Source organism: Cetorhinus maximus, chromosome 22 (assembly GCF_964194155.1).
Source record: "Cetorhinus maximus chromosome 22, sCetMax3.hap1.1, whole genome shotgun sequence".
In the NCBI taxonomy this organism is placed as follows: Eukaryota; Metazoa; Chordata; class Chondrichthyes; order Lamniformes; family Cetorhinidae; genus Cetorhinus; species Cetorhinus maximus.
The window spans coordinates 1,772,330-1,797,931 of NC_135900.1; the positions used below are offsets into that span (position 1 = coordinate 1,772,330).

A 25,602-nucleotide genomic window follows, 5' to 3' on the forward strand; every position below is an offset into this window, starting at 1 on the left:
CTCCCCCATCACTGAGGATATTTGTGGAGCCTCCTCCTCCCGTCAGCTGTTTAATTGTCCACCGTCATTCATGATTGGATGTGGCAGGACTGCAGAGCTTGGATATGATCCATTGGTTGTGGAATTTCCTAGCTCTACTTATCAAATGCTGCTTCTGCTGTTCAGCATGTACGCATCCTGTGTTGTAGATTCACCAGGTTATTGTTGACTAGTTTTGTCTGCATTATATAAAAGTAGAAATGATATAAGTAGGAATAAACTGGGTGTATAATACAAATGCCTACCCAGTGATAGCAGCGGCCATGGTGGAGATTATTACAAACTTTAAGTTGTTAGTTGTACTTCAAGTACAAAATTGAAACTCTTGGAATGATAGGGTTGTCCCTATGAAGAGAAATTGAGCAGAAGGACCAATATTTCCTAGAGTTTAGAAGATTGAGAATGACCTAATTGAAACATACAAGATCATGAGAGGGCTCAAGAGACACTGGGAGGATGTTTCCCCCTCATGGGGCATCTAGAACACGGGTCACAGCCTCGGAAGGAGGGGTCAGTCATTTAGAACTGAGATGGGGAGAACTTTCTTCACTCAAAGACTTGTGAAGCTTTGTAATTCTCTACCCCACGGGGTTATAGATGTTCAGTTGAGGAATATATTCGAACCTTAAGCAAACAGATTTTTGGACACCAAAGGAAATGTTTGATGGGGGGGGGTTAATGCGAGAAAGCGGGGTTGATGTAGGAGATCTGCTTGATCGTATTGAATAGCAGAGCAGGCTCGAAGGGCTGAATGCCCTATTCCAGCTGCTATTTCCTCTGCTCTTACGATCTTAAAATCACATATTTTACACGGGTCACAGAACCAAAAATTTAAATCAGTAAATAAACCATGAAATAATCTTTTTCTCAAAGACCTGTAACTGGCATACACTGTTTATCTGTGGTTTTTCAATGTCACAGAGAAAGCTCTGTTTATTTAAAGATGAGTCAATGCAGTATCACTGTGAGTTAAATGTTTGTTTTATCTGACTGGTTAAAAGTTGAAGGTGAGATGGAGTTCAATGATTTGCACGACTCTTTGTGAGTATTAGGGTTGGATTTTATGCTCCCCTGCCGGCAGGTTTGAAGTCAGTGGGGCATGCAAAATCCAGACAGTGGCTTTCCCGCCTACCCACCTACCCACTCATCCCAACCTTCCTGAAATTTTATAGTGGGTACGGGAGGTGCTAGGCAAATGAATGGCCACTGAAGGGCCTCATCCCACCATGGCTGGTATTTTACTCAGGACGGGTGGAGGCCTATAACATGCAGGGTGCCCGGCAGCTTTAGCTGCACGGGCTGGTGTAGGGTAAGGGAGGGGGGGACCTCCTTTGGGGGACATGTAGGCCAATCAGAGGCAGCCCTACAAAGTCATCACCCCCCCCCCTTTGATCCTGTCTCCGGCCTCCTGAACCCAGCCGTCCATCCTCTCCCTGCTCACCCTCCTTGCTATAACCTCCAACCCCTGACCTCCGGGTTCCTCAGCATCTGGGACTGCTTGTAGTCGCATCAGTGACTCCCGGTGAGGTTGTTGAGACTACAGAGCCCCAGCTTATGCAATCAGTTGGCAGCTCTCTAAGGCAGGGCTTCCTCCTGAGATAGGGGTGGAAGTCCTGCCTGCAGCCAATTGACGCTCATTGGGGGGGTGGGGTGGTGTGGGGGTGATTGGAGATTGGAGTGCATCAAAACTCCTAGAAATGTAATTCTAATTTGATAAGATTTCTATGATTTTGTTTTTGTTACAATAATGTTACCGTACCCTTTCCAAAGGGGCTGGTCATTTGTTTATTTTTTATTGTTTTCAGAGGAGTATAAGGAGAGACTCCTGGGACACTGTGTGTGGTTAGGGAGGGGACAGGCATTCGTAATGTCGAATTCTGTAAATAGCTTCAGTCGTAAGTAAAAGGTTAATGGCTGGTTTCCAACTTCACCAACTGGCTGTCAGAAGATTAACATGGTAACAGACAATTGATGCCTAAAGGTGAAGATTGGAAACTAAGAATTCTTTTTCAATTAGAATATTGTAGTCTGAGTTACTTTTGTGAAGAATGGCTGAAAGCAAGTGCAAATTGTCAAGCTTTGCTGACCCGCTGATGTTCTCCGAATCTGATCCTCTGACCAGTGGAAGAATGGAGTGGATATGTGGACACAGGTTGCGTCCCTACCAAGGAGAATGCAAGGAATAGTGTTGGCATTGTCACTTCCCAACAAAAGTAAAATCATAAGCAAGGTATTATGTGAGCTGGATGCCTATCAGTTGGATACTGATGGAGGTTTGGATCTTCCAATAAACTTCATGGATAAAATTTACAAGAAAGGTGATTGGTATTGGATGCCTGCAGGACATAGTCAGACTTTGATAGATTTTTGAAAGACAGATGGTCATCCATGGAGAAATATATCATGGACTTTAAGAGGTTGCAGAAATTCAATTTTGAGATTCCTTATTGAGTGCTCACATTTAAATTGCTGGGTTGTGCTAAGGTGTCGCGTATGGACAGGCTCCTGGTCTTAACTGGTGTTCAGTTCTCAGAAAAAGACACCCTTTTGGATCAGATGTCTGCTGCTTTAAAAACAATCCTGGGGAAGCAATCATTTGCAGCAGCTTCAATGTTGCAAATGGGACATTTCGCAGTGTCACAAAAAATGGAGCCGACAATGACTGCAGCATTTTGAGATCGTTCAGTACAACAGAAGGAGTGAGGATGAAGACATGTTTAACAGGATTGGAGTAGCAATATAGACAAATGAACTCGAGGAATGCCTGGGGAGCAGTTAACAGGGGCTTCAGACCTGACCCTCAGTCATGTAGTTGACTCTTCACTGCGCTCTGCTACGGCCTAGCAAGTCTGCCCTCAGTGTGTCAAACTGGTAGAAAAAGAATAGTCTTCACTCGAAGACTCCAGCAGATGATGAAGGTGGCTCACCATCATCTTCTCATGGGCAATTCAGGATTGCCAATAAATGCAATTTATCTTGCTCCTATTTCTTATGATTGATCTGCTATCAGGGTGAGAGCCAGGCCTCCGGCCTGTAACTGGAACCATTCACACCGTAACTGGATCCAGGTTGCTTCACTCTTTCAGAAGTTGGCTGAGAAAAACACCTATTTCATCGGACTGACTGATGAGCCCTATTTCTTTGGAACAAATTAAAGATTTTCTCGAAATGTGGAGTCATGTGATCTGAAGGACTCTCCAATGACATTGTATAAATAAAGAGCAGTAGATGAGAGAGCTGATTCTAATAAAGGCCATCTGTAGAATCCCCCAACTCCTTCAGATTTGTTTTTTATTATATTTTATTTTTTGGTTTTTCCGATTTGTTTAATATTTCTTCCCCCTGTCTTAGATTCCCCCACCCCACCCCACCCCGCCAATGCTGTTCCTTTAATCTATCTTTTTATTTTTCTCATCTGTTTTTATTTATCTGTTGCCTTTGTCATGCACAATAACATCTTTCCCCACCCTCCATGACACTGGCAGTGTTTATTTAACAATCTCAGGGTCTTGGATTGTGGCTTCAAAAAGGCCCTGGGCAGCCACCAGCTTTAATTTTCCTGTCAACAATCACAACCTGCCACCACAAGGTGTACCTCCTGTCGAAGTTTTACTGCATTACGGGCGTTATATAAATGTAGGTGTTGTTCAGGAGCAAATTGGTAACTTGTAGTATGATTTAGAGCTCCTCTAACCCCATAACTTCATACCACTATTTCAGATGGGATTTTGAAATGGCTTTGGAGGCTACGACTGTGGTTCTGGCATAGCGGCTATTCGGCCAAGTGAGGGTGCAATATGAGCCTTTGCGAAGTGGTCTGTCGCTCCAGTCGGCAAGGGGAATGGCAGTGGGGAGAAGGAAGAGGAGGGCGGCAGGCTAACCTAGAATTTCTAGAAGGAGCGCAGAGGGTCAGGTAGTTTAACATCAGTATGGGACAGAGAAGAGACAATCCGATGACTGGAAGATTAAAATGCAGAGAGCGTGAGACAAGCCACAGTGAACTGGGCTCTGTCCCTATAAGCCCACCGTCCACAAAAAAAATCCAGGTTAGGGGAGTGAAAAACAAACCGAATGTTGCCTGCTCTGTTTCTGCTGGAATGAGAAATTCTGCCCAATGTAATTAAGTTAATCTGGAATTCAATCAGGAAATAGAATGGATGGCAGCGGCTTGGAAATTAAAAACATTTTCTGAATTTGGAAATGTCATTATGAACTTTCTGTGTAGTTATCAGCAATTTGGCAGCTCTGGGTGGCTTCAGAAAACTTGTTCAAATGATTTTAATCATTTCATATCAATTGTACAAAATATACAGTTAGAAATGATTTAAGTTCCTTTCTATTGCATTACTAATATGGGCTTTCAGTTTGCCTCAATTTTAAAATTTTTACCCTTGCTTTCAAATCCCTCCAGGGTCTCACCCCTCCTCTGCAGCCTCCTCCAGCCCTACAACCATCTGAGATCCCTGCATTCCTCTAAACCTGGCCTCTTGAGCATTCCTGATTTTAGTCGCTCCACTGTGCCTTCAGCTCCCTGGGCCCTAAGTTCTGGAATTCCCTCCTTAAACCTCCCAGCCTCTCTCTCTCTCTCTGCTCCTTCAAGGTCCTCCTTTAAACCTATCTCTTTGACCAAGCTTTTGGTCACCTGCCTTAATATCTCCTTATGTGGCTCGGTGTCAATTTTCTGTTCTCTAACAAAGCAGCCTTGCTTTGGAGGTGAAGCACCTTCAGAAGTTCTATTCTGGTAAAAGTACTATGTAAATATAACTTCTTATTGTTATCACTTCTTTCAGAAATGTCCCTAACACATTTTATACAACAAATCCCTTTCAAGTGCAGTCACTGTTGTTATGTAAGCAAACGTGGCAGCCAGTCAGAGGAAAGATAACAACGTGATGAATGACCTGCAGTGTGGATTGGAGAAGAGCGTTAGCTGAAGGATTACAGGGTTTACCCTGCTCTGCCCATTCTCCAATCAGAACTGATGAATTTGTCAGACACGGGAAAGGCGAGTTGATCTATTAAGCCTGCCCCACACACCATGAGGACAGACCCAATATGGCTAAACACCTCACAGAATCTTAATGGCACAGAAGAAGGCCATTCAGCCCATCGCGTCTGCACTGGCTCTCCAAATGAGCAAAATGACCTGGTGCCATTGCTCTGCCTTTTCCCCGTACCTTTGCACATTGTTTCTATTCAAATAATCATCTAATGACCGCTTGAATGCCTTGATTGAACCTGCCTCCACCACACTTCTTGGCAGTGCATTCCAGACCTGAACCACTTGTTGTGTGAAAAAGCTTTATCTCGCGTCACATTTGCTTCTTTTGCAAATCACTTTAAATCTGTGCCCCTTTCGTTCTTGATCCTTTTACAAGTGGGAACAGTTTCTCCCTCTCTACTCTATCCGGACCCCTCATGATTTTGAACATCTCTATCAAATCTCCTCTCAGCCTTCTCCTCTCCAAGGAGAACAGTCCCAACCTCTCCAATCTATCCTCATAGCTGAAGTTTCTCATCCCCGGAACCCTTATTGTAAACCTCTTCTGCTCTCTCTCCAATGTGTTCACATCCTTCCTATAGTGTGGCACCCAGAACTGTACACAATATTCCAGCTGAGGTCTAACCAGGTTCTTATATAAATTCAGCTTAAACTCCCAGGTCTTGTACTCTATGCCCCTATTAATAAAGCCCAGGATACTATATGCTTTATTAACTGCTCTCTCCACCTGTCCTGCCACCTTCAATGGGCAGAATTTTTCCCTTGGCGACAGGCAGCCAGCCGACTCCCACCACCGAAATGGGGCCCGCCGCCATTTTGAGTGGGCGGGCCAATTAAGGCCCCGCCCAGCGGCCTGACCGACGGGAAGCGCTATGGCGCTGTGCGGGGGGGTGGGGGAGGGATTCCCCAGCTGTCAAAATGCTCACTGCTCCCTGAGGCAAAGTCCTGTCTCAGGGAGATTCGGTACAGGTAAGTAAAGTGTAAAAATAGATAAATATTGAAATTATTAACATGTCCCCCTCATGTGACCATGTCACATGAGATGGGACATGTTAATAATAAACACTTAAAATTTATTACATTTTTAAAAAATGGACATGAAACCTCATCCCGCCAGTGGATGAACAATCTGGAGCCCGCTGGGGCTCCTGGCCTGCCCACCAGCCATAAGGTTGGACGGGCAGATCTTTAATTATCTTAATTACCCTGTCAATGGCCTCAATTGGCCATTGACAGGTCGGCGGGGGGACAGCTGATTTTGCTGTCCGCCCGCCTTCCTAAAAATTTATAGGGACTGGGATGACGTCAGGGATTCCTCCCAACATCATCTCGCGTCATTTTCCCCTCGGCGAGCAGGCCCCACTCCCAAATCGCCGAGGGGAAATTCCTGGCCAATGATTTATGCACATATATACCCAGGTCTTTCTGCTCCAGCACCCCCTTCAAAATTCCACCCCTTATTTTGTATTGTCTGTCCATGTTCTTCCTACCAAAATGCATCAACTCACACTTCTCCATCTTGAACTTCATCTGCCTCCTATCTGCCCATTCCACCAACTTGTCTATGTCCCCTTGAAGTTCCACACCATCCTCCTCACAGTTCATAACACTCCCAAGCTTCGTATCATCCCCAAACATTGAAATTGTCCCCTGCACACCAGGATCTAGATCATTAATATATATCAGGAACAGCAAGGGTCCCAATACCGAATCCTGGGGAACTCCACTACAAACCTTCCTCCAGCCTGAAAAATATCCATTGACCTTTACTCTTTGCTTCCTATTTCTCAGTCAATTTTGTATCCATGTTGCTAATGTCCCTTTTATTCCATGAGCAATAACTTTTCTCATGAGTCGGTTGTGTGGCACTGTGTCAAATGCCTTTTGAAAGTCCATGTGCACCACATCAACAGCATTACCCTCATCGATCTTTTCTGTCACCTTTTCAAAAAACTGCAGCAAGTTGGTGAAACTCAATTTCCCCTTTAGAAATCCAAGATAGCTCTTCCTTATCAACCCACTTCTCCCCTCTCCCCACTCTCTTCCTGACCCCTCCATCGTCCAATTTCTCTCCCTCCCTCCTGTAGCCGTGCATCTCCAGGAAGAGACAAAAACAGAGATAAAACCCAGGACCAAGTGGGAAAAAGCTGCTTTGTAAAATTTCTATATGACCCCACAAGTGATGGAAAGTCGTGTAAAACTGTGGCAGCAAATCTTTAATATAGAACATATCAGACAGAGCTGTGATTAGATCCTGTTTATAACAAGCGAGATTAAACTTAACATTGACAAAACATGTTTTGTATACTGATCAATTATTTCAATAGACTACATGTGTCCATTGTAAATATACTTTCAGACCAAAGGGATTAGCCAGGGGCTCTCATGTATTTGCATATGGATATAACAGCTGCATCAATATCTACTTGTCTCAGAAAACCTTTTAAATATGAACACTTCTATATGCCTGTGTCAATTATACAGTCCAACAGTTGCAGTGTACATAATTTCAATCACAGATAAATCTGTATTATGTGGTGTCCATACTAATGTTGTCACTCTTTGATGTTAGCAACAGGAGGAGGCCATTCAGCCCCTCGAGACCCTGCTCTACTATTCAGCAATGTCATGGCTGGTCCGCAAACTCAACCCCTTACCCACCTTTTCCCCATATCCCCTGATACCCAACCATGGGGGAGATGGTGGTTTGGCATTTACGGCCTAGATTTTCATGGAGCCAGGGAGACTCCATGGAGGAGTGAAAATGGCAGGTGGGACCTGATTCTGGAATTTCTGACCCCATTCCCGCATTTCCGGTTTTACAGTAGAGCCTTTTAAGGGTTGGATTCATGAGCCCACCCTCTAGTCTCCTGGCCTGGCCGGCTCCATTGTGGGGATGGGCATGTCCTAGTCCTCTGCAATTTTCATGAAGTCAGGCCGGATTTTCAGAGTGGTGGTTCTCGGAACCTCAGAGGAGACCTGAACCATAGTCTGCAGGAGGGGATCTTTTGAAATGTAAGTTCAAAAGGTCCTCCTCAGGACCCCCCTGCCCCTGCCAAGGTGTGCCCCCCACCCACCCCCTATAGTGCTTCATGCCCCCCATGCCAAGGTATGGCACTTCCATGCCCATTCACCCACCATACACTGTATAGAACCAATGACCCTATAGTGTCAATAGGATGTGTAAAAAAAAAAGCTTTAAAAAAGTCATTCGTTGAAAAATTCCCACTTTCTTTAAAAAATACCTTTTTTACTACGGGCCAATGGAAATGTCAACCATCCAGAACCTTTAAAGTATCAATTGCAGAAACTGCAAGCACTTGAAGCCTCTTTATCGTGTGTAAATAAACATTGTACAATTGACAGAGGAGAGCAGAGAGCCAGAGCTGTCAACCAAGCAATGTTTTCCCCAAGATCTGGTGTTTCAATAGTCTAATTGATTTCTGGGCCCTCAGCTAAGAATGCATAATGGCATGGGGTCATGAGGGGCCTTGGGGCTTGGGTAGGGAGGTATGAGGTGGCATGGATGGGGTATGGGGAGTGTGTGGGGATGACAGAGGTGAAGGGTGAGGGCTAGAGGGCCTTACCTTTTTATTATAACTGGGATGAAGTCCCTCAGCACCAAGGTGGACCTTTTAAACAGCCAGCCTCAGCACCAGGCCACCCCTGTGGCTGCCTTTGAATTTTCTCCTGGGTGGGCTGGCCCTCCCAGAATGAAAACTCTGTCTTCCCTGGCACTCTCTCCCAAGGCAGGTGGGCTGAGCCAGGAATTTTCCCGACTCCTGCTGTCCTCCTTGAGGATGAAAATCCAGCCCAAAGCCGCTGGACTAGTAATCGAGAGGCTCAGCTAATGCTTTATGGGCACAGGTTCAAATCCCACCACAGCAGCCGGTAGAATTTAAATTCAGTTAATAAATCTGGAATATAAAAGCTAGTCTCAGTAATGGTGACCATGACAACCATGGCGACCCATCTGGTTCACTAATGCCCTTTAGGGAAGGAAATCTGCCGTCCTTACCCGGTCTGGCCTACATATGGCTCCAGACCCACAGCAATCTGGTTGACTCTTAAATGCCCTCAGAAATGACCCAGCAAGTCTCTCAGTGGAAGGGTAATTAGGGATGGGTAACGAATGCTGGTCTTGTCAGTGATGCCCACATCTCTTGAAAGAATAAAAGGAAAACAAATATCTGAAGGCTCCATTGTCCCCAGCAATCACACCATTTCAGGGAGAGATTTCCACATTTTCACCACTCTTTGTTTGAAAAACAACACTTCCTGATTTCACACCCGAATGGCCTAGGTACAAAACTTGGAGCACAGGATGGGTTTCTTGTAAGAAATAGTAAACCCTATTTACAGACTCCAGATGGGGCTACATGCTTGTTCCAAGGCCAGGGCTAAAAGGCTCCACCCCTAAGATACCCTGCGCTTAGGGCTGATTCGTCTGTGCTGTCACATGACCCCCATAACAGTAAGAAATGGTTTAACTTACAATTACTACAGCCTAGTTCTAATTTTAAGGTTGCCCCTGATTCTTCCAACTGAGGAGATTGGTTGGTTGGTCACCTGTCCGGCTCAGTTAGTTTTTCTAAGGCTAAGAAGAAGAAATAAAAACAGCGAAAGCTTTTGAGATCATTGACATTCCCTCTGCCTACCTGGATCCTGGGCCTACTGTTCCCTTGTTGCCATGGCAGCACGAATCTCTCTCCGCTGTGCAATCATGCCTGGCAGCATGTAAGCAACATTTAACAGGGTGATACTTGACAGGGCATGTGAGTGCAAAACGAAGTACCATTAAGAATATATATATAGTGCCCTTCATGACCTTCGCACATTCTGAAGCACTTACAGCAAAGAAGGTTCATGGAATCATAGAATCTCGCAGTGCAGAAGGAGGACATTCAGCCTGTCATGGCTTTGCTGGCTCTTTGAACGAGCAGTGCGCGATGACGTTGGGATGCTCGCCCGACATCATCGCGCATCGTTTTGCGTTCGGCCGGGTCGGGCGCGCGCCTGCCTGACAAGCTAAAAATTCTCCCTGCAGAGTCACTCTTGGTGATGGGCGTTGAAGTCCCCATGCAGAGTACATTCTGCACCCTTGCCGCCCCCAGTGCTTCCCCCAAATGGTGTTCAACATGGAGGAAGCACTGATTCATCAACTAAAGAAGTTTCCTTGTCCATATTTTACCTGATGCCATGAGACTTCATGGGATCCAGAGTCAATGCAGCAATCTCCCAGGGCAACTCCCTCCCGACTGTATAACACTGTGCTGCCACTTCTGCTGGGCCTGTCCTGCCGGTGGAACAGGACCTACCCAGGGATGGCGATGGTGGTGTCTGGGACATTTTCTGTAATTCGGTGAATATGACTTGTTGCTTGACTAGTCTGTGAGACAGCTCTCCCAATTTTGGCACTAGACCCCAGCTGTTAGTAAGAAAGACTTTGCAGGGTCGACAGGGCTGGGTGTGCTGTTGTCAATTCTAGCGCCTAGGTTGATATCAGGTGGTCCACCTGGTTTACTTCCTCTTTGTAGGCTTCCATAGCTGCTTGATGCAACCATGAGGCTTACTAAGCCATTTCAGAGGATAGTTAAGAATTAACCACGTTACAATAGATCTGGGGGTCCACACATAGGCCAGACCAAGTAGGGACAGCAGATTCCCTTGCCTAAAAGACATTAGTAAACCAAATGGATTTTCAAAAACAATCAATGATAGTTGTCATGGTCACCATTAATAAGACTAGTTTTATAGTCCAGATTTATTAATTGGATTTAACTTCCAGCAGCTGCTGTGGTGAGATTTGAACCCATATCCCCAAACTAGGCCTGTGGTCCAGTAACATTACCACCAAGCCACTGCCTCCCCACCACCTCATCTGCTGTTCCTTGTTTATTTTATTTTTATTTTGGTTGATTTGACCTCTGTTTACAGAGGCCACAGTACAGTTGTTAAACTCATCTGCAATTGGATGAAAACTGCCTTTAATATGTTTGCCTCCTCTTCCTCTAGCCAATCATGGGATGGTTCATTGAAGTTTGGGTTCATTTTCTCCATTGCAGTGATAGGACAAGCTTTTTACTCCTTTTACTAGTCCCAGGAAGAGTAAGGTGAAGACAAATGTTATTCCATAGTGACCCAAATGGGAGAGTTTGCTGGTCCCGCAATGGGAGATCTGTTACTTGGCAGGTGTGGCTCAGTGGGTAACACTCTCATCTCAGAGTCTAGAGGTTTTGCATTCAAGTCTCATTGAAAGAGTCAAGCACAAAATCTAGGCTGACATGCCCAATGCAGCACTGAGGGGGTGGTGCACTGTCAGAGGTGCTGTCTTTTGGGTAAAATATTAAATCAAGAACCCATCTGTCTCCTCAGGTGGAACTATAAGATCCCATGGCACTGTTTGAAAAAGAGCAAGGGCTCCAGGTATCCTGACCAATATTTATCCCTCAACCAACATCACTAAAACAGATTATCTGGCCATTCTCACATTTGTGGGAGCTTACTGTGCACAAATCGGCTGCCAAGCATCCTATATTACAACAGTGACTACATTTCAAATGCACTTCACTACAAAGTGTTTTGGGACATCCTGAGGTTGTGAAAGATGCTATAGAAATGCAAGTCTTTCTCTTTTTGACAAAGAGAGAATGAGAGCCAGATGTTAGTCTAACCTTGTTGACTGCGAACATATACTCATTCTGGTTGAACTTTGACGATGGATTGACTACTTTTTCCTGTGTTTCGTAATTTGGGAAAGGATTATTGAGCGATTTTTGACCTTGAATTGGGCTTTTGTATTTTAAGTTGTTGTGCTTGGATCAGGAACGTTACAGAATAGCAGTGACGGATAATTTGGGGAGAATTATAGACTTGGATTGGATTTAGTAGATCTACAGTTGAGCACCGTGTAAAAGGAAGCCTTTGTTTTGTTATTCCTTCCCACCTGATCAAATACAAGGGCTGGAGAGAAGGAATCATTGCTGTTGGTCTGGTTTGCCTCGATTGGGTGGTCTAAATATTATAATGAAGAGTTGAAGGCAATGGCAGTGAACAGCGTTTAACACAATTGCAATCAAACATCTTTCATTCATGAATGCAGGATAAGGATAAACAGGCTAAGGCAGCATTTTCCTGTTTAGCTCAGCGGGTGGTAGTTTTGCCTCTGAATCAGGAAGTTGTTTGTTCAAGCCTCGTCCCAGGAGTTTAGTATGTGCAGTGTCAGCTGTGGCTCAGTGAAGAGAGTTCCTGCCTTTCAGTCATAAGGTTGTTGGTTTAAGTTCCACTCCAGAGACTTGAGTATAGAATCCTGGTTAATGTTCCAGTGCAGAGCTGAGGAAGTGCTCTGATATTAGAGCTGCTGTCTTCTGGATATACTGTTAAACTTGGGTTCTGTTTGCCCTCTCAACTGGACATAAATGCCCCTGTGGCGCTATTTTGAAGCAGCGATATATCCCTGGTGTCCTGGACAATGTTTATTTCTCAATTGACATAATTAAATGACTGATTATCTGGTTGTTATCGAATTGCTGTTAATGGGAGCTTGCTGCGTGCAAATTGACTACCACATTTTATACAGAAACAGAAAATGCTGGAAAAGCTCAGCAGGTCTGGCAGCGTCTGTGGAGAGAGAAACAGGGTTAACGTTTCGAGTCCACACGACCCTTCTTCAAAGCTGAAGCGAAGTGGAAATTCTCGAAACGTTGACCTTGTTTCTCTCTCCACAGATGCTGCCAGACCTGCTGAGCTTTTCCAGCAATTTCTGTTTTTGTTTCAAGTTTCCAGCATCCGCAGAATTTTGCTTTTACTGCATTTTATACATTATACCAATTGTACATTGTACTTCACAAATGCTTCATGGGCTATTGAATCAGCTTCCTAAACACAGCACTTAATCCCAGTTTAATATTTTAATGAGGCTCCTGCCTGTTTCGGGCAGGGGCGTCGGCCCCTAGATCGAGCTCAATGTTTCCAGTAAACTGTGTGGTCAGCTCTGAAAATCCTCAGGCAGGCTGGGCACAAACCAGGCCCATGTGGATCAGCATATCATAAAAATGAAGGGGCCACACACTTCAAAAAATTACAGAGGACGTTGGTCTGTGGAAAACCTCACCAGATGGTAGCGAGTTAACAATGGGTTGTTTTTTTTTCAATTGGTCTTACTGCAGCCCCTGTTCATACTGAGTAAGCAATGTGTTAGTGAGATGATTATTGCCTTCGTCTCTCAGGTAGAGGTAAAAGATCCCATAGCACTATTTCAAAGCTAAGCAGGGGAGATCCCCCCAGCGCCCAAGACAATGTTTATGCTTTATACAATGCCACTAAAACAGATTAAGTGGGCAATGATCTTATTTCTCTTAATGGGATCTTGCTGTGTGAAAGTCGGTTGCTGTGTTTTTCTCCATTGCAACAACAGAGACAGGATTACAAAAATTTACACTGCAACAGGGAAGCACTTTGGGGAATCCTGAGGATGTGAAAGACTCAAAATGTGTGTTTGTTCTTTCTCTCCTTACGTTGTTTCCCCTTTCCTTCTGTAAAAAGGCCTCTGATGGGGCATTTGGCCATATCCATCGCTTTGTACACGGGTGATTACCTGTTTGCTGAGCTGCATCAGCCTCCCGCATGACCCTAGCAGAGCGCCGCACAGAAGCACGGGGATTGGACTAACCAGATAGCTCTTTCAAAGAGTTGGCAGAGGCATGGCCTAGGCAGGTGGAGAGGCTGAGGCAGAGCCAAATGGCCTCCTTCTTACTCCATGATTCTTCGATTCTGTTAATCACACGTGAACACCGATCTTGATCTCAGTCTAGGCTTATTTTTACTGCCAAAAGCATCTTTCTCAAACCCTTTGCATGATGTGTGGTAGTGAAAGAGTTAAAGCTCTTGGTTCAAACAGCTGCATTAGTCAATTGAAGCTGTGGCCCCCGGCGGGAGGACTCTGACCTGCACTTTCTTTTGCTCTTTTATCTTTTCAAGCTGTGCTGATCACTTGCAGTTTGGATTTGAAGGAGCAGTATCAAAAAATATAAAAGCACAAGGGGCCATTTAGTCATTGAGTCACTTTTCACCTTCATTATTGGGGTTCTCTTCATATCGTTTAATCTTCTTTAAGTCTTTAACTCCCTTTTAAATGCTGTGAATGTACTAGTTTCAGTAGCAAGTTGTTGTCGTGCATTCTGTATTCATATACCTTTACAGTTCTATTGCAGTTTGAGTGTCAGTGTTTTAACTATCTATTTTTGAGATGCCCAATATTCTGTCCTTTCTCCGTAGCAACAGTGACAAAGCGAGGGACCCATGTGACACTGCACTGGGCAAAATTACCCTTGATTGGGGATTTAATTGGCTTCATTGTTGCCTCTGTGAACTGGGCTCCCAATTCCCGTGGCAGTCTGTCTCTGGGAAAACCAGTGGCTGGACAATATTGCAGAACCACCCCACTGGGGTTTCCCACTAGCTCCCTGCCCCACAAATCCCCCCCACCTCCAACACCCTATACACCCCCCCCACCCAAATCCACCCCCTGTCTCCAAACCCGTCTTCATGGGTTCTGGAAAATTCAGCCCAACTTTTCAGGTCAATGACCTTCCGTCAATTTGCGGGGCAAGTTCTGACCAGACTCGATAGGCTGAATGGCCTCCTTCTGTGCTGTACAATCCTATGACATGATGATGGGTTTTTCTAGTCAGTCTTATTGATGATTTAGAGAATTATGAAGCTGAGCCTCAATGGGGACTTTACTAACTGTTTCTCCTCTTTCCAGGTACATGACAGACGGAGGCCTCAACCTGTATACTCGCAGCATAAACCGCATCCCAGACATATCAGCCACACGTGATGTCATACAAAGAGGCGTGCCTGATATTTCGGGGGATGTTGACAGGTAAGAGAAAGTGACAGCCGTGTGGACTTAAGTCAAATGGTCAGGACATCTGCCACTGGCTCCCGTGGGAGGAGTTTTGAAACTTAAGAAAGAATCTGGTTGAGAACAGGTGACTTGATCTATTCAAAGTCTGAGCTGAACGTTGCTGCTCCGATGGAGATTAGTGTGTTGGAAACGCAGGTTGAGCATTGGAACACTTACCGGAATGTGCAGCCCATTCCACAAGTTTTATTTTTAACACTGATTTTAATGGACTCAGACTTGTGGTTCCTACAAACCTGGGGGGAGGTGCGGTGTGGGTGGGTCACAATTCCTGATTTTTCTGATACTCAAAGCTCTGCACTGGAGAGTGGGGGTGTTGACAGGGGGATTCCAGCATGAGTGATATCTGGTACCAAATCAATTGGCAGCTAAACAGCTAGGGGAACTAGCAGAGATGGAGCGGAAAATGGAACTGGCTAACTTTCACCACAAACTCTGTCCCCCTACGGCCCCCAACCTCCCTTGCCCCCCCCCACCCTTACATCATCTGCTGACTGGGGAGAGTCTAAATTCCACAGTGCGTCTGAGGGTTCAATTTTGTTTAACAAGCCAAAAGATATTCAGGTGCTGGAGGCAACCACAGCAACAACTTACATTGATATAGTGCCTTAATGTAAAACATCCCAGGACAATGCACAGGAGCATAAGGAGACAAAATTTAGCTCTGAGTGACACAAAGAGATGTTAGGACAGGTGATCAAAAGCTTAATAAAAGAGGTAGGTTTGAAGGAGCATCTTAAAGGTGGAGAGAAGGTGGAAAGGCAGAGGTTTAGGGAGGGGATTCCAGAGCTTCAGGCCCAAGCAGATGAAGGCACGGCCGCCAATGGTGGAGCGATGGAAATCAGGGATTCTCAAGTGGCCAGAATTGGAGAAGCAGAGTGCGGAAAAGATTCCCAGTATCAGGAGCCTGAGTTATGAAAGGAAGAGTTGAAAAACTTAGACTTTCCAGATGTCCAAGAGGTGATCGTATAAAGATAGCGGAGGGTAAATTCAGCATATTACTTTAATTTAAAATGTGGAACTAGGATAAGGAGAAAGGGGTTCAATCTAATAAAAGGTAACTTTAGGGTTGATATCTGTAATCCTTCTTTACACAAGGAGTGAACAACAGTTGGAATGAACCTCCTGATGGGAAGGTGGAGATAAATACCCTAGGATCACTCAGCCAAGGGGGAACTGTTGGGCATCTGGATGGATGGGTTAAGATCGATTGAATGGTTTTTCTCAGCTTGAGAGGTTGCCCCTGACAATACCTATCCTTCCCGGAAATGACAGATTTGTTTTTTTTCTCCTCCCATCTGTGTTGCGATGGCTCAGACCCTTGTCAGGCTGGTTAAAGAAGGGGTTGCCTTGATAAGGCCATGGACCCATCACAGCACTTTTCTACATTTTCCTCAATTGCAGTCTGAGATCGATTCAGATTAAAATCTGCCTGTGAGTAAATTATCCTTTTCTGGCTGTAGCTGAAGTTATTGATATGGAGTTTGGCATGACAATGAGTATATGCTTCCAGTTGCCAATAGCAACAGTAAAGAGCATCTTGTTTTCCATTCATTCTCCTTCCAGATGGGAGAAGGTCATTTTTTTCTCAAAATAACAATCACACCCCCCCAAAATATGTTTCAAACTCCTTTCAACAGCTTACCCACCTCCCTCTGTACCCCCTTATTCTATAGGAAGGGGAGCAAGACTTTAGAAACAGATTTCACAGAGTCCTCTATTGACCAGAGCCTGCAACTATATCGTGACAGTTGACATATAGTTATTTGGTAGTCGTATGCAGTATAAATTGTTGTTGCCTATACTGTTAGTTTATCTTGTGGAGCTGCCCTGATGAGTGCAAGATGAAAATCTTCGACAGCATTTTATTTTCAGCAATACACAGTTGACGTAGGAAAACTGAGTGGGAAATATGGGCATAGCAGCAATGGCAAATAATGATGGAAAAGCATGACCAAAAATCAAGGAAACCGGGAGGAAAGTTTGTGAAAATGAGAAAACCCCAACTATTTGGAAACCTCCATTGCTAAAGATTTGGGAGGATTTAGAAATTTTCCAACATGAATACAATTGGGTTTATTCGCTGCAAGAATTGACAGGCTCAGTTGAGTTATTTAATGATTTCAACGCGAAGGAGCCTGTTATAATATTGAGCCCTGTTGCTGAATCTATTCTCTTCATCCCCCCCATTCAGCTTCACCTTGCACTTGTGTGGCTGGTGGGTGAACCATGTCTGCAGTCCATTTTCAGTAAAATGAGACGGTCCAAACACTCCCCCACTGTGAAATAAATTGAAATTCCTTAAATAGCTTTGTGTGAGGAGCCCGAAGAGAGTGCTGGTGAAATGAAACAGCACATAAAATATTCATTGAACACTCAACAAGCATCTTCCAGAACTTTCTAAAATCAGCAAGCGAGCTAAAGGAACAAGGTCCATCTCAAATTAAGTCATTGGAGTTGTGCAAAAATGGATTGCACAGATTTATATTAGAGTATTAAATATTTACCCATAAACATACACATTTGCAAAGTCGGAAGTAAAATTAGAAGGGCTCAAAAAGTATAGTTCAGGAATTCTAGGTTCTATTTTATATCTTTAAAATCAAACCATTAGGGTAGAACACAATATATAATAGAATTTGATAGGGTTCTCTTCTAGATCTCTTCAGAGATCTCTTCTAGAGGGCAAAGCCGGGGGCAGTAGAAAGAGGGGTGGACCTAGGAGTAGTTGGATGATGGACACCAAGGAGCAGTTATAGACGAGCTGCAGTGGATGTGTGAGGGTGGTGCAAGACAGATGAATGTAACAAGCCATGTGATCTCCTGGTAGGAGTAGCTACTTGCAAGGCAGGAGGAAGATAGGGTTCAAGGTTTTGAAGCAGTAGATAGGTTGAGGCTTATAGTATAGTTATTTAAAGTTTCCTTCTGCAGCAAAGGCTTATTGATGTTTTACACTGAGATCCATTTCCATGCCCCAGTGCAGCTAACATTCGTGGACAACAGGCTGTAAGCATTGAAACTATGCTGCAATCAATGGATTTAGTAGTGTACTGGTTCTATTTCTGAGCTAGTAATCTATAGGTCTGCAGCAATGATCCAGGGAATGTGAGTTCTAATCCCACCATAGCAATTTTGAAGATTTGCATTCAATTTAAAAATAAAAAGCGGTCTCAGTTTAAAAATAAACCTGTCAAATTGTCATAAAAACACAACTGGTTCAGTAACATCTTGCTGTTATTTTTTTTTTATTTGTTCATGGGATGTGGGTGTCACTGGCTAGGACAGCATTTATTGCCCATCCCTAGTTGCCCTTCTTCAGGGAGCAGTTAAGAGTCAACCACATTGCTGTGGAGTCACTTGTAGGCCAAGCCAGGTAAGGACAGTAGATTTCCTTCCTTCCCTAAAGGACACTAACAATCAACAATGGTTTCATCAGACTTTTAATGCCAGATTTTTATTGAATTCAAATTTCACCATCTGCTATGGCGGGATTCAAACTCGGGTCCCAGAGTGTTACCCTGGCTCTCTGGAATACCAGTCCAGTGACAATACCACTATGCCACTGCTGCTTCCCACAATATTTGACATTGTTGTAATGTGGCCTTGTCGCCAGTTTGTAATAGAGTTGATCTGCAGACAACTTTCTAATTGGAAACATTAGGTTTATTTACAATACAGCCAGCAGCAACTACACATGTGCTTTCAACTCCATCTCTATCTTTACACTGACTGTGGAGGTAGCCCACGCTGCTAACACATTGGTTTACACAGATCATGTGATCTTACATCACAGGGCTTTTCTTAAAGGCACAGACCAACATTTAACAAAACCATAATCACTACATTCTTCCCCCTTTAACTTTGCTGTACATATTGTGTTTACAAGTATATTTATCTCATGACATTATAATATTTACACAGATCATGAAATTTACAAGTTTAGTCTTTCAAGTAATTTCCTGATCCGTGTGGAATGTCGCAGCTCCACGACTTCAGATTCTCTCTCAGGAACCACATTCTGGAACTGCATGAACATCGGATACCTTGGTGGGCACTCGCAGTTCAGTGTCTTCCACTCCTACAGAGACATCAGACATGTCAATCCTTGGTTGAGCATCTTCAACAGGAAACACTGGTTCAGTAATGGTTACGGGTGGAACCGGATCTTGTTGAGGTATCTCTATTTCTTAAATGGTCCACATGCTTACGGGTGATCCGGCTTTCTACTTCCACATGGTATGATGGTCTGGTCACTAAACTTACTTTACCCGGTAACCATGTGGTCCTTCACCAAAATTCTTCACATACACTGCTTCCCCAACAGTAAATTGTCTCTCACGACTGTACAAGTCATGCTTAGCTTTTGGTTCCCTTGAGCTTTCTCCACCTTCCCCTCCAAATTTGGAAATATTAGGCTCAGTCTTGTCCTAAGACAGCGTGTCAACAACAATTCTGCAGGTGTTGCTCCTGTCCTTGTGCAGGGGGGTTGGTCCTGTATGAAAAAGAAAACGTGCAAACTTGGTCTCCAACCAATCACCTGTTAACTTCTTCGTGTTTGTCTACAGCATCCAGAATTCTTTCCAGGGAAAGCCTTGGAAGTAACTTGTACCTCTTTGATTTTATCTTCAGCATCATCATCCAGCAAACCATTGTGAGGGACTGGAATAATATCAAAGTAGGCACAGTTCAATCATTTGCTTATTGCCTCCTTCGAGTGTTTATAGGTGCTACCAGCCACCATTTTATTGTCTTTTTGGAAACTTCTTCCTTTTTGTCTTCTTTCTATCACAGAGTTTAGTCTCGTCCTTCATTCTGACTTCACTACCAGCCAGACTTCTCTCAGGTGAAATCTCAACTTGTCTTAGTTCAGTAGCTGAGTCTCCCAAAACTTCATTCTGCGCTCGCCTCTTGGAAAGCTCTCCGAGTTTTGTTTTCAAAGCCTCTTTGACTTCATTGAGCTGATTCTTCAACTCTTCTGTCTCTTCTTTGTTTTACACAGAATCACAGAATTTTAGAGGCACTGAAGGAGGCCATTCAGCCCATCATGTCTGCACCAGCTTTCCAAATGAGCATTATGACCTAGTGCCATTGCCCTGCCTTTTCCCCGTACAATTGCAAATTGTTTCTATTCGAATAATCATCTAATACCCTCTTGAATTCCTCGATTAAACCAGCCTCCACCACACTTCCAGGCCGTGCATTCCAGACCCGATCCACTCGTTGTATGAGAAAGTTTTTTCTCACGTCACATTTGCTTCTTTTGCAGTTTGTTGACTTCCTCCTGCAAACTTGGACATTGCTGCGTCTTCTCTGCCAACTGGTTCTTCAGTTTGTTCAGAGAGGTGTTGAATTCTTTCTGTTTCTCTTTGTACTGTTCCAGAGGCACAAGCTTTGACCTGAGGGAATCTTGTAGCGTGTGAAGGTCTTTCAACAGGTTTTCCTTTTCTTTGCGAACGTTACTCACTTCGTCTGGGACTCTGTCATCCAGCAGAGTCTCCTTGGGTTTCTTCTGCTGTTCTTCCATGTTTTTGTTTGAGATAGACAGCATTTCTTCAGGTTGTTGAGTCCTTACACACTCCTTTTTCATCCTGTTGCGGTCCTCGGACTCTCCAGGCTCTTTCTGAAGTACCTTGTCTTGTTCCTTTTTCAACTCTTCCAGCTTCCTTTTGAAATCTCATTGGCCAATCAAGGTTGATTTCCCTGAACCGGTTTCACCCTAGAAGGCTTGGTCCTCTGCCTCTCAATCGCATTACTGGTAGCTGTGCCCAATGGTGTCTATAATGGACAGTTACTCTGCTGATATCTTTTACTTGGATTTCTTTGCCTCTGTACGTTTTCAACTTGGTAGATGTTTGTTCCAAATTTAATTGATGTTCTTCATTATTTAAATATCTGAAAGTGTATTCTCCAATTACAGAAATGGAAACTTCCGTGTCTACTTCCATTTTTACTGGTTTAATATTCACTTGTACTGTAACAAATATTGGCTTCCAATATTCCCAACTTTCATGTTAAACAATGAATAAATGTCAGAATTTGTTGTTTCAGGCTCTTCTACACTGTAGATTTCATTGGGCTTCTTCTGTTGTTTGCAAACCTGTTTAAATCTCTCTTTGCTCTGTCTCATTATATGTCCACTTCTGTGACAAACGTAATATCTGCTTTTTTAAACTGCCAATCGCTAAAAGACTAATTGTTTCCACATCGATTAAAGTTGTTCTTCGATTTAGCTGCTAAACCATTTCTTATCATTCCGGTTAGCGAGGGCTTTTTCTCACTTTGCGGCGGAGTCTTGCTTTTTCACGTCACTTTCGGCTGACTATTCCCGCCCAGTTTGGAGTATGGCACCATTTTAGGCCCCTTGTGCTTGTGAATCTCTTCCAGTGCTTTCCATGGCCAGCGCTATTTCTAACGCCTTCTTAAAATGCAGATTCACTTCAGCCAGCAATCTCCTCTGAATAGTGTCTTCTTTCACACCACGCACTAAACGATCTCTGAGCATCTCGTTCAGAGTCTCACCGAACTCGCAATGTTCTGTTAGTTGCTTCAAATTCACCACATAGCTAGCAACTGTCTCGCCCGGGGCTCTATTTCTTGAATTGAACTGGAACCGTTGCATTGTGACTGAGGGCTTGGGTTGAAAATGCACCTTCACGAGGTCCACCAATTCTCTGAAATTCTTCGAATCTGGGGCATTGGGCGCCATCAAACTTTGAATCAAACTGTAGGTTTTGCTTCCACAAGTACGTAAGAGGATAGCTTACCTCTTCTCTTCCGCTGTGATTTCACCCGCTTGAAAGAAAAACACAAGGCGTTCTACGTCATGAGACCAATTGCTTGTGGCTGGCTCAAAGGGATCAATTCTACCAAATTATGGCATTTTGGGTGAGTACATCTTCTGTTGTTTTAAACAGACATGGATACTCACAATTGCTGGGCAAGGTACAGTACCAATTCTGATTTGTCTTGATTTATCCTGATTTATCCTCATCGCCAGTTTGTTGCGGCCTTGTCGCCTATTTGTAATAGAGTTGATATGCAGAGAACTTTCTAAGTGGAAACATTAGGTTTATTTACAATACAGCCAGAAGCAACTATAAGTGTGCTTTCAATCCCATCTCTATCTCTACATTGACTGAGGAGGTCACCCATGCTGCTAATACATTGGTTTACACAGATTATGTGACTAAGGTTAACACTTCCAATGTAGTACTGAGGGAGTGCTGCACTGTCAGTGGTGCTGTCTTTCAGATGCAATGACAAATAAAAACTTTACTTATCCTCTCAAGTGAACATTAAAGAACTGATGGCTCAGTTTGAAGAAGAGCAGGGCAAGTTCTCCCTGATGTCCTGCCCGCTATTTATCCCTCAACCGAAACCTAAAACAGACTTTCTCATTATCATGTTGCAACAGTGACTACATTAAAAAAAAATACATCATTTACTCTGAAGCAATTTGGGATATCCTGAGGTTGTAAAAGATGCTACATTAATTGAGTATTTTTAAATGCTTGTTAATTTTAATCTTTGGGCCAATGAATGCCCTCCTTTCCCCTACTTTCTGTTTGTTTTATAGTTCATCACAAAGTGTGACATCTAGACCTAGAGATTGGCCTGGGGCTCTTTTTGAACCCAGATGTGTCACTGCATGACCAGCGACCTCGAACCAGGCGACTGAGCCATGTCCACACCCATCGCTGACTAATTTTTCAATGGAAGACTTCAATAGGCATTAGACCCTTAATTTACATATTTAAGGAGCTTAATGCCTGATAAGGTTTCTGATTGGGAAGTCTAAAAAGAGGGCCCCATTATGTAACAGTTGGATCAACATGTGCAGATTAGGCTCAGATCATCCTGCTCCTAAATTGTTTTGTTTTACACCTGAAAAGCAAGTGCAGTGCAGACCGATTTCTAGCTGAGCGTTACCATCACAGATCATAGTAGCAAATTGTTCATGTGTGAATAGAATATAAAACCACGGGCGGGATGAGGTTTCATGAAGGGTTTATCAAATTAATAAATATTTTTCGAACATTTCAAAAACATGTCCCAGCTCGTGTGATGCTGTCACATGAGGGGACAGGTGTAAATGATTCTTCACTTTCTTTATTTAAAATTCTCATTTTGAAATTAATCTCCCTGAGGTAGCTCCGTGCCTCAGGGAGATTTCTGCGCTCTTTCGCATGCATGCGCCAAAGAGCACAGGCCCTGACTCTCCCTCCTCCTCCCGCCCGCACAGGCAGCGCTGAGCACTTCCGGGTGCGCGTCACGCTGGGCGGGCCTTAATTGGCCCACCCACATAAAATGGCGGCGCGCAGCCAATTGCGGGCGGCGATCGGCTCTGCGCCCGCTCCCGCTCCCAACCAGCTCACCCGATGGGTAGAAAACTCTCCCCTATGGACATGTGCGCTTGCTATCTGGCACGTTCCTGATGTCACACACTTCAGGGTATTCATTTATATCTTGGAAAAAGGAATAGACAACAAAGGGCCTGTTTGGAATGTGTAGAACATAGTGAAGCAACAGTATCCTCAGCCTAATAATTGACCTGTGCATCGCCTCATCCAGTATAAAAGCAAAATGCTGCGGATGCTGGAAATCTGAAATAAAAATAAAAAGTGCTGGAAAAGCTCAGCAGGTCTGACAGCATCTGTGGAGAGAAACATACATATAAATATATGAATTTGGAGCAGGAGTAGGCCACTCAGCCCCTCGAGCCTGCTCCGCTATTCAATAAGATTGTGACTGATCTTATTGTAACCTCAACACCACATTCCTGCCTACCCCCGATAACCTTTCACCCCCTTATTTATCAAGAATCTATCTAGTTCTGCCTTAAAAATATTCAAAGACTCTGCCTCCACAGCTTTTTGAGGAAGAGAGTTCCAAAGACTCACAACCCTCTGAGAGGAAAAGTTTCTCCTCATCCCTGTCTTAAATGAGCGACCCTTTATTTTCAAACTAGTTCTAGATTCACCCACAAGAGGGAACATCCTCTCCACAGCCACTTTGTCAAGACCCCTCAGGATCTTAAAGGTTGCAATCAAGTCACCTCTCATTCTTCTAAAAGTTAGGACAGCCTAACCTGTCCAACTTTTCCTCATAAGACAACCCCCCCATTCCTGGTGGTCTAGTAAACCTTTGTTGAACTGCTTTTAACGTATTTGCATCCTTCCTTAAATAAAGAGACCAGTACTGTACACAGTACTCCAGATGTGGTCTAACCAGCACCCTGTACAAGTGAAGCATAACCTCCCTACTTTTGTAATCAATTCCCCTCACAATAAACAATAACATCCTATTCACTTTCCTAATTACTAGCTGTACCTGCATACTAGCCTTTTGTGATTCATGCACTAGGACACCCAGATCCCTCTGTACCTCAGAGCTCTGCAATCTCTCATCATTTAGATAATATACTTCTTTCTTACCCATCCTGCCAAAATGAACAATTTCACATTTACCCACATTTTATTCCATTTTCCAGATCTTCGTCCACTCACATAACCTGTCTATGTCACCTGGTAGCCTCCTTATGTCCTCTTCACAATTTACTTTCCTACCTATCTTTGTGTTGTCGCAAATTTGGCAACCATTCCTTCAGTCCTTTCATCTAAGTTAACAGAGTTAACATTTCGAGCCCAATGTGGCTATACATCAGAAGTGGAGAAGAGTCCAAAGAGTTCTGAAGAAGAGTTATATTGAACTTGAAACATTGGGATGAATACTACGGGATGGGCCAGTCACCTCACACCCGCAGAGAAGAAGTCAGTGTGGAGCTGAACCATTCCTCGTTGGCCTGCCTGCAGCCTTAATGTGCTGCAGGGGGGGCTAGTCAGGGCCAGCGTGGGACTTCTGCCCCGCACTGGGGAGGAAGCCCTGCCCTGGGGAGCTGCCAGCGGCCAATTGGAACACCAGGAGTGCGTTACTGGGCACTGCCGGGACTGCACCGACAAAGCAGAATGACGCGGGGTGATGTCAGGTGTGCGTCCCGACGCCATGGCGCGGCATTCGGACTTTCAGTTCAGTGGGAGCACACCCGAGTTGGCTGTGCACCCGCTGACCTGTCAACGGCCTATTAAGGCCATTAACAAAGCAGTTGAAGTCATTAATGGACCTGCCCGTCCAAGCTTAAGGTTGGCGGACAGGCCGGGAGCCCTGGCGGGCTTCAGAGAAAGCATAAAACCTCATCCACGGGCGGGACCAGGTTTCATGAGGATTTAAAAAATCTCACAATATTTTAAATTAAAAGTTATGGCCATGTCCCAACTCATGTGACAGTGTCACATGAGCGGACATGGCAGGGAAATTTTTTTCTCAGGTTTATTTAAATTTTAAAATGTGAGCCGATCCCCCTGGGGCAGCACTTAGCCTCAGGGAGATGAGTCGCTCTTTCGTGCGCATGCGTGAGAGACTGCAGTCCCGGCTGAGGGAATCCACCCCCTCCCCCAGCCGCACAGGAAGCGCGCAGGGAGTGCGCAGGGAGCGCGCAGGGAGCGCGCAGGGAGCGCGCAGGGAGCGCACAGCGCCTCTTAGCGGACGTCACGGTGAACAGGCCTTAATTGGCCCGCCCACATAAAATGGCAGCACGCACCCGGCCGGGGGCGCCGATTGGAAGTCCCCCACCGAC

General features: G+C 44.4%; 1 protein-coding gene across 2 annotated transcripts in view; it reads left to right on the forward strand.

Annotated features, from left to right (window-relative positions):
• Positions 1 to 25,602, forward strand: part of nav3 (neuron navigator 3) — a 473,245-nt gene that overhangs the window by 297,497 nt on the left and 150,146 nt on the right. For both annotated transcript variants that reach the window (XM_078567625.1, XM_078567626.1), the window contains one exon: positions 14,808 to 14,927. In XM_078567625.1, coding sequence (XP_078423751.1) covers positions 14,808 to 14,927 — 120 coding nt within the window. The remainder of the gene's footprint in view (positions 1 to 14,807; positions 14,928 to 25,602) is intronic.